Raw genomic sequence first — 9,823 nt, forward strand, 5'->3', positions numbered from 1 at the left:
CAGCTTGTCTGAGCGTAGCCTTTAGGAGGCGGATCTCAAATCTGGCCTTGGTTTGCTGCAGTTTGGTCAGAGTCGGTTGTTCCTCTGCCAGAACGAGCAAACAAGGACGTACAACAAGGGACGCAATTGTTAGACACTATTTCTGATTTGGATTTGTTTTGGATTTCAAAAATCAGTGATTGCCATTCTTTGCATTTTTTTGGTTATTCTGTAATCCTTGCATGCATCACTAATAAATGTTCTACAAACAAAACTATTTTCGATTGTGATGAATATATGTATCAATTAGTGACAGAATAAAATTGATTGTTTTTGGTCAATTTTGACAGCTGTTTGGAGGCCAAACTCTTTCTACTTTGCTGTAGGCCTGAAAGGCTGAATACGTTAAAGCCTACGTAATCACTGTAGCCTGACGGATGAACAAATAAAATTGAAACCTTATGAATAAATAGGATATCTTGTAAGATACTGCATGATCCAAATATAGTATTATTTGATACATTTTTAAAGTTTTCATTACATTTTGGGCATGAAATCCACGCTGAATCCACCCTTCTGATGGGATCAGTTTAATCCAGCAATTTTGGATCAAAGTGATCCAAATCCTACAAAAAAGTTCTGAAAAACCCAAACTAAAGGTTTGATCCAGATCAAAACCAAGATTGGATTACGTGATCTAATCCGATTATGTGATCCGTTTTTTCTTTTGAAAAACACATTTTCAAGATTTGATCCAATCCGTTATCCAAAATCCTAGTGGATTACTTTTGAAAAACCGGACCCAGGTTCTTCCAATAATCTTTGAGGGACTTGTTGATTAGCATATAATTCAATGTGGTGGCACATCATTCACGTTAATTAAATATGTATCATGACGGCAGCATCTGGGTTGCTGACATACAATTAATAACCAAACATATGGGCACAATTTCATTTCCTTGATAGTTTTTTTCATTGTTCATATGGATGGACAAATATGGATGGCATACGATTCTTTTAATTAAGCCGATCAAGAGATGACTATGAAAATTGGATCACTCAAGAAAAGATTGAGCAGATTTTGTTTAGAAAAGAAAACAGCTTGGCAAGCTCTGTAATGTTCCCATCTTTTCTTACCCTACCTTTGATCACAGCAACATAATATCCTCAGACCAGCCGCAATCCTCAACAATCAAGATTTGGCTGACCACTGGCTGACCATTGCACAGGAAAAAATCTTTTTTTAATTTATAATTTCACATGGCAACTGTCTCTGTTTGCATAAAATACACCATCTGTTTAGAGTAAAAACAACTGTCAATGCATCAGGCACTGAGCCATTGTAAAGTATACCTTCATAGCTTGATTCTACTTAGCTGCAAACCTGTGCTATCAGAAATGTGTCCATTGCATTGAAAAAACACACTTAATAAGAGTGATGTTTTACGATTCTTTCAGGGATATCAGTAGACATGTCAATAATATGGCAGTGACCAAGCCTCCAAATAATTCTAATATTTAGCTACAAAAAGATTAAAAGATTAAAGAGCATTGCGAAGGAACTTTTCTTTGAAAAACGTAATTGCAGTGATTTGACACCTGAAGGATAATCTCTACAATGTGAGAGCTTTGTGGTGTGTGAACTGAAAGAACATATTCTGTGAACCCTGATGTATTGTATTTACATCTGGGGATTACAGCAATGGTGACATATTTAAAATACTTTGTTTCCTGGGCGTATACAGTCATTCAGGATAGACAAACGCTTGCACCTTTAACTGACTGAAATAGGTTTGTAACGTCAATGAATGTGTCAGGCTGTCTAGTGGTTGATGGAAGTCTCATTTGTGTGTTGGAGTGGACAGTATGTGATCAGCGCTGACTTGCACTAAACCAATGTGTGGTGCCGGTGGCGTGAGTGATAAGTGCAATCAGCTGTGCGCGCACCGGTCCCGCATTACGGCTCTCGTCCCGCCTTCCTCACCACACAATGTTTGCATTATAAAGTGTCTTTTTATATAACATGCCAAGCGTATTTCCATGAATGTAACATTTTTGACGAGGCAATGCCAGTCTTTGAGGGACATAATTTATATAGCTAGGTCACAAAATAAATCTCATTTTGTAAAAAAGTAGCCTATAATATATTTTATACATTATGCAACAAGCATTTCGAATGTCTCCAGCACGTTTTATCATATCCAAAAATCAAACATAATTGACCCCTTACACACGTAATGTCAAAACATAAACATAACACACATAATCAAATACGTGACATACATAATTATGTAAATACAAAATTATTACAGTTCTGTTTCAGATCCACATCATTTAAATATCATGAAATTGATGCCTGTCAAAAAATAAGATGCATAATAAATTAAATATTTATACATCTATTCGTGCACCCTGGCCCTTTAAGAGGTTTGTCCAGCGCACAATGTTGTTTCGCGGTGCGGAAGTTGTTGTTGGGATAAGAGTTTAACGCTTACATTACATCTGTTAAGGTGCTCTTCAAAACACATCAACGAAATCGAAAGCAAACCCCAAAATAGGAAAGAAGTGACCATTATGCATTCATGCCCGTCTTGAAAGCAGTCTGATGCTGCTGTCTCTAAACAAAGGCTCGTTGAGTCTTAGCGTCATCGGCTAATATATGAATGCATGGAATGCTGATAGGAATAGAAATCACTAAATGCTGTCACAATGCCTTCTTACGAAGAATGGAAAAAGACCATTCACTTTTATTATTTCGTAAAATTTTCACTAAATGTCTATTCAATGCTGTTTTCGGTAAGTGCGCTTTGCTTACTATCATAGCCGTGCTTTGTTTTCCCCACACACATGCTGATATATGTTTGTGCTGAATTTATAAACGGTAACATTAAATGCAAGTCGTGGTAACTCTTAAATCGAGTCATTTGAAAACATTTTCAAAACCAAAATATTTCAATGGTTGAGCTTTGAGGAAAATATATGTCAGATTTAAAGCGACAGGACGCTGTTATTGTTGTAGTAGTGTACGATCACTGTAAACGTGTCACATTCTGCTGTCTGTCAAGGGATATTTACATTGATTTGTTGATTATCGTTCCTGTACATTATTGGGCTTCATGTAAATCACATCATGTTCATCTTACATCTTATGTTTTCCTATAGCTCATTTGGTAGAACATTGCTCAAGCAGTGCTAATGTTCTGAGTTTGACTTGTACAGAACACACAGATACAAATAATATAATTGATGTCCCGATTGTGTCCAATATGTACAATACAGACATGATTTCGGGCATAGATCCTATTTCTATTGTTTGTTGTCCTACTAGAACTGATTTATAAGTGGCAATACTGTTTAACAACCACCAATAATACATCTATACAGCCCTTAATATCAATTTAATATGGCCTCTTGATTTATTCCAAGCAGTATATATATATATATATATATATATATATTGCAATTAGGAAAGCAATTATTCTACTTGGCTCACGGTCAAAGTGATCAGCTTTCTCAGAGGAAGTGCTATAAGTCAGTGCCTTATATGAGTATTTTTATTAAAAGAGTTTTAGGAACATGCCGATACAAATAGAAAAACCTCTCAGGATGCTGTTCATCTCTCGCCGGTTTTCCTCTCTCGCCCTGTAAACTTGGCTCGTAGCCCTTACACTTGGTTTACCCGACAAATACACGAGTGACGTACCACGGTTTGTAATTAAAAGAGAATTAATGGAAGTTGTCAGGAAACTGAAATTGGCAGATGACAAACTTAATCAGCCTTGTAGATTTATTACATTAAACTTCCAGAAAGAAACGTGAGGAACGTGAATTAGAAATTAAGTGGCTTCAATTAGCGTGCCTTGTACCGTTATTATTTTATTCAGATACAAGCGGATGTTAGGCTGGCTACATCCATCTTATTCATCTTCTGCGTCATCCCATTGATATGGTTAATGTTTGTTTACCAATTGCACTTTGAAGAAGTCTGTCTTATAATAATTACATTTCACTAGTTGATTAGTTTTATATTGCAAAGTAAGTTTGAGTTCATATTACATTATCTAAAAATGATGTGTCTTTTAAACACCATCACCTCTTGTCTTTTAGTTGCTAGGTCTGTGTGTGCTATGTGTCGGAGTGTATGCAGAAGTGGAGAGGCAGAAGAATCGAACCCTGGAGGGGGTTTTTCTGGCTCCTGCCGTGGTCCTCATACTTCTGGGACTTGTCATGTTCACTGTGTCTGTGATGGGTATGGTGGGCTCCCTCAGGGACAACAAGACCCTGCTGCACATGGTGAGGGATTGAGAATGTCTGTTTATTTAATATAGATCCTCTTCTGCCTCTTTTGCCAGTAGTAGTTTTGCACAATGTTAAGTAAGCTTCTTTCTTCAGTTCCTGTGCGTGCTCTGTGTTCTCCTGGCTCTCCAGGCTCTGGGTCTCATCATCGCCCTCATCTTTGAAAAGACGGTAAGAAGTCTGGAACATCGTGAGAATGTTTGTGCGGTGAGGGTCTGTTTTCACTTCAGTTTTTTTCTGTTTATAGACAATCAAGGTGTTCCAGAACAGCATACGGGAGGGAATCAAGCATTACTATGATGATCTGGACTTTAAAAACATATTGGACTATGTGCAAGAGAAGGTTGTTTACTTAATTATTACTTATACCTTATATTGTTTCATGTACACTGTACAAATAATGAATATTTAAATAAGAGCACCATATTGGCACCAAAGTAATTTCTCCAAAAATATTTCAGCAGACTTTACAGCCATTCTTTCTTGTCGTCTTCTCAGTTTTCTTGTTGTGGCGGAGATGAGTACAAGGACTGGGAAGTAAACCAGTACCACTTCTGCAACGGCACGAGTGCTTTGGCCTGCGGCGTTCCCTACACCTGCTGCGTCCGTCACAAGGTGAGCTATTTCACGCGTCTCTCCCGGTCGTTGAATGTTCATCAATGCCGATTTCACCTCAGCACACGGGATTGTGATGACAGGGCTGTTTTTCATGATTTTAGCCGGTAATCTTTCCCCAAAGTGTATGCATTTATAGAGCAAGCAACGGGTCTCTGAATGCAGGAGTTGATTTCGCAGCTTCTCCTGATGGGGTGTAGGAAATGCTGTACTGCATGAGTAGTGGTTTGAGTCGGTGAGGAGCACATCAGGACTCTCACGATTTAATTTGCCTGCCCTATGCTCCATAGAGTCTACTTTACTGAGTGCCCCTCTCTCTCTCTCTCTCGCTCTCTCTCTCGCTCTCTCTCTCGCTCTCTCTCTCGCCCTCTCTCTCTCTCTCTCTCTCTCTCTCTCTCTCTCTCTCTCTCTCTCTCTCTCTCTCTCTCTCTCTCTCTCTCTCTCTCTCTCTCTCTCTCTCTCACTCTCTCTCTCTCTCTCTCTCTCTCTCGCTCTCTCTCGCTCTCTCTCGCTCTGAGTTAATAATGTTGATTGGGCACTAATGTATCGTTCTCTATATGGAATGACAGCTCACTATGCTGTGAGAGCGCACATGCCTAAGAATGAATAATTATCAACAAAATGAACACGTCTTACATCCTGTCCAATTGTTTCCATTCTCATCCTGTATGGTGCCCGATTGATGCTAATGTGAAACTAAATTATTAATATCTTCAATTTAATATAAGAGAATGAGTCTGTGTGTGTCCGATGTTAGAATACACACATTCCTCTTAAAGGTCCGGTGTATGACATTTAGGTGCATCTAGTGGTGAGGTTGCGAATTGCAAGTCTCCCTTTCGAATCACTAAGGTGGCTGACACAGAACTTAGATGTTGTCTCGTATTTGATTCTTTGCTGAAGGAGATAACATATTTACGGAATGTGCTCTGTAGGGCACGTTGTCCGTTAAGGGCTACTGTAGAAACAACAATTCCGTGTAAGGGGACCCGCGGTGTATGCAGATAGAAATAGCTCATTCTATGTTAATAAAAACATAACGTTTCTTTATGTAAGGTTTTTAAACGCCACTGAACATATAGTTATGTATATTATATTGCATTTCTGTCAATAGATCATCCACAAAATGACACACTGGGTCATTAAAAATTTCAAATTTTCTACCAGATTTCTACTGGTCACTGCTTTCAGATCACTGTATGTAGCATCATCAATAATATTACTTTTGCTAGCTTTTACATATGCTTTGTTTATATGTATAGAGAACGCAGAGAAAATATCACACAGTGATAAATGCATGAGAGGAATTGGACTGGGCTTATGGGAGAAGGCATGTTTACAGTCTGTTTGTAATCCGATTAGTGGAGCTCCCTGCTCATCAGGCCTATTGCAGATTTCATCACTGAAATGGGCCTCTGGTTTAAAGGTTGCATTAGTATGATTATGAGAGTGCGCCGGAAAATTCCCTGTATAATTCTGTCATAAAGGAGTCAGCTAAATGGTCACAAGAACGCAAGTTTTAGCATGATCCAAAACTCTTCTGCACAAATCGCAAATAAAACGTGATATTTTTCAAATGGTATTAATAAACACACGTGTAATTTTACAAATGAATTGTCTGTGTAATTTTTCATCAGGTCGGGGAGGTTGTGAACACACTCTGCGGCTACAAAACTCTCAACCAGCATGTAAGAGGAATTTCAGACAAGCGTTTCAAAACTCAATTGGTTTGCCCTTTTCGTAGAGAAATATTAGCTCCCTGTTGTTTCATTTTCAAATACACATCCAAAAAGACAACTCGCATAGGTGGCAATTTCCTGTAACCATTCATCACTGACTGACTTTGAATGGCTTCTTTTATTTGCCAGAATACTCCCTCTTGTTCTTTTGTGCACGTTTGGAGATTTTTTAGCCTTAGAGGAGCTTTGAAACGAATACAAAAAAACCATTAGCCATTTCCAGAGCAATAATCGGTAATGGTGCCTTCATTCACTTGTTTATCCGCTAGATAAAAACCAGCCGAATCACATCAGGGCTATTATAAGCACACCTTCCATCATGCCATTAAGTTGAACTTTAGTTACGTTGTTGCAACCTTGCTTTTTCAATAGAATCAGTGCTCTACAGTCACCTAATTAAAACATTTTCCCTCGGTATTGCAGCGTGAAACTTTGGATGGCATAATCCATGTCCGTGGCTGTATCCATGCTGTCAATTTGTGGATGGGGGACAACATCGGAGCTACAATTGGAATTTGCTGCGCTGTCGGGCTGCCACAGGTTGCGTGATTGTCTTTCTCTTCCTTGTATTTTTTGGATTCTGTTTATCGCCTCTTCTTGTTCAGAAATTCATTTATCCCCCTCTCCTATTTTCCCCTCTGCACTTTCTTGCTCCTGCAATGTGCCACATTTCCATTTTGATTGCCAGCTACCTATTCTGTTTGACTCTTTTCTCATTAGAGCTTCCTCTGCCAAACAATAAATTATAGAAAATGGGCATCTGCAGTGACCAGATGCAGATGCCCAAAGAGAGATACGTGATCCTTGGAGAAGCTGGTGGCCAATCTTTCTAAAGGTTAAAAAGTTTTGCCTGAAATAACTGGCCAGCTTATGTCTCTCTTTGTGACTCGGATGGTCCCCTGCTTTGGGGGTGGGATGGGCAATAACACAGTCACTGTGTTTTTTTGGCTGCATCGCTCGGTAATCCTCTAATGACCTCAATGGTTCATATGTGCAAATAGTCGTCATATTTTCTGGAGATCGCTGCTGTCCTTCTGAAGCATTGTATCTGCATATTTAGTGATTATTATTTGTCACTCTTTTACTGGGAAATATAAAAAAATTATAAAACCGTATTAAAAGTGCTTGCCAACTTTTACAACACAGTATTCGATAATTTTTTTACCATTATTTGAGAATTGTCTTCACAGCAGAAGAAAGTCACACAAGTTTGGGATGACATGAACTGTCCTTTAAGTTTTAAATGTAGTATTCCCATTTTCCACTCTCTCTCTCCCATCCCGTCCGCATTTCACTGAAGTTAACCATACACAAATGCATTTCTACCATGTAAAAATTTTGACGTCACTTCGTCTCTCTTCAGCTTCTGGGAATTATTTTGAGCTGTCTCTTCTGGAACCTTCTGGCGGAAATGAGCGAGTCTGTAGACATGGTGGACTTTAAGATCCTGAAACATGCCGGCTTTAACTACGGCAAACTAGACCTCACAGGGGCTGGTTGGTGTATGTGTCTACCTCGGGATGGTGGTTATCTACCTTTACCTGTAGCAGAACCTGACGCCTGGGCTCCGGAACCCATCCCTTTTGACTTGGAACAAGACCGCTCTGAAATTCTTCTCGCACAATCTCGGCTGGTAAACCAAGGAGCGGAGTTGCGTATGGGACTAGATGAAGTAGACAATCACGCTTAAGAACCACAGATATCGAGGTCGTATTTCAACATACGTTTTTTAATTAAATTTGTATATAAGGCTTTTCCTGTTCACGCTGTGTGCTAAAAAAAAAAATTTAGTTGCACTACATAGATTTGTTTAAACAAGTTGTCCTAAAGGGAAACCTTACAAAACTACACAAACTTGTTGTTTACATAATAATTATTTTATACATAATTTTAGCGCATCTTTTTACAAGTTTAAGGCAGTTTGAATTGTTTATTGTCTTTTAATAATGGAAAGGGAATATAGAAATAATTTAATGAATTGTTGGCAATCACTTATGTTTATTTTAATAATTTATGGCTTTAATGGGTAATTGAGGCCTTTTTAATTCAGGGAAATTTACAGTTGTAATTTTAGTTGTGATTATTGTTGAGATCGGTAGATGAAGCTGTGCTTTCATCACATTTCTAAAACGTTTACGTGCACGTTTTTAATTCTGTTTCTTACACTAACAGTCAAAATCCCCCATACAGGAATATTATGAAAAAAAAATCTTTTAGAAAATGTGTGCAGGTTTTGTCAGTTAGTGTAATGCAAGAATTCTTTCATAAGGCTTATCCTCTGCAGGGTCCCAGGAGGGCTGGAAATCTGAACTCAATTATTATTTATTCAAATGTTGCCTTAAGTACAACGGAAGCTTTTTCCTCAGTACCTCAGGCTGTTCTGGAATAGCCACGTTGATTTGCAGGTAATTTGTAGTTTTTTTGGTAAGAATTTCTTTCTGGCCTTGTGTTTGACACTTTACGTTGAATTTATTTAAGTTGAGCTTAATGCTCATAAATAATGTTTAGTAATAGTCAAGCGCTGTTCTAATGTGTTTGCTGTTTTATGGAAAATGTTAGTCATGTTTAGGGTGGTGGTGTCACACTTGACATTGATATGCTGTCTTGTATTTCTGAGTAGTCTTTTTGAAATACCTCATGTTTGCATTGATAAGGTACCTCGAGCGGTGCTTTTCCGCTCCCGTTATTGTAGCTCTGATTTTGTAGCAACCTTAATTGTGACTGTTAATAAAATTTTGCTTGAAATAACCCTTTAAATGAGCCTCTTTAGTTATTTAAGCCCTGTAATAAAACACAGAAACCTCTCAAACTTTTCAGCTGAAAGATTATTGAAGCTGTGAAAGTGGCATCTTTAAGTGCTGGGACCACTCCATCTATCAGTTTCAAAAAATCTGCAAATCCGTTATATCAACCGTTTATTTAACATCCATCCCTGAAATACCGTGAACGAACAAACACAACTCAACTTCTCTCACATCGCAAGAGTAACGAGCTGCGCAGCCACAGCGCAGCCAATCTTGACACAACGCAGTCAATCTTGATGGGAATGAGCGCTCGTCAGTTTGACGCTTGGGAGGGCAATTTCTTTCGCCTTGCCGTGGGCATTTTTTCCCGGGAGATTGGCCCAATAAGGGACTTCGAAAAATTGTTACGTAACTTTTTCATGTTCGAGAAACTCTACCTAATACATCCAA

At 38.5% G+C, this 9,823-nt stretch overlaps 1 protein-coding gene across 3 annotated transcripts; it reads left to right on the forward strand.

Moving 5' to 3' along the window:
* The first annotated feature begins 2,405 nt into the window (after positions 1 to 2,405).
* Positions 2,406 to 9,383, forward strand: LOC306905090 (tetraspanin-15). 3 transcript variants are annotated; one of them, XM_079475475.1, is made up of 8 exons: positions 2,413 to 2,489; positions 4,087 to 4,272; positions 4,372 to 4,446; positions 4,523 to 4,618; positions 4,774 to 4,890; positions 6,528 to 6,578; positions 7,053 to 7,169; positions 7,993 to 9,383. In XM_079475475.1, the coding sequence occupies exons 2-8, from the start codon at positions 4,207 to 4,209 to the stop codon at positions 8,317 to 8,319; spliced, it is 849 nt and encodes a 282-aa protein (XP_079331601.1). In that variant the 5' UTR covers positions 2,413 to 2,489; positions 4,087 to 4,206; the 3' UTR covers positions 8,320 to 9,383. The 3 variants fall into 3 exon arrangements, with proteins under 3 accessions (XP_079331600.1, XP_079331601.1, XP_079331599.1); XM_079475473.1 differs by having other exon boundaries at positions 2,415 to 2,775; XM_079475474.1 differs by lacking the exon at positions 6,528 to 6,578 and having other exon boundaries at positions 2,406 to 2,775.
* The last annotated feature ends 440 nt before the right edge of the window (positions 9,384 to 9,823 follow it).

Source organism: Barbatula barbatula (genome assembly GCF_947034865.1).
Source record: "Barbatula barbatula genome assembly, chromosome: 2".
Classification (NCBI taxonomy): Eukaryota; Metazoa; Chordata; class Actinopteri; order Cypriniformes; family Nemacheilidae; genus Barbatula; species Barbatula barbatula.

What these genes read in the sequence shown, in the direction of transcription:
- LOC306905090 (XM_079475473.1), top strand. Translation starts at nt 2,689, where the DNA reads ATGCCTTCTTACGAAGAATGGAAAAAGACCATTCACTTTTATTATTTC. An exon ending in TCTATTCAATGCTGTTTTCG is followed by an intron (nt 2,776 to 4,086) that starts GTAAGTGCGCTT and finishes CTTGTCTTTTAG; the next exon opens with TTGCTAGGTCTGTGTGTGCT. An exon ending in ACAAGACCCTGCTGCACATG is followed by an intron (nt 4,273 to 4,371) that starts GTGAGGGATTGA and finishes TTCTTTCTTCAG; the next exon opens with TTCCTGTGCGTGCTCTGTGT.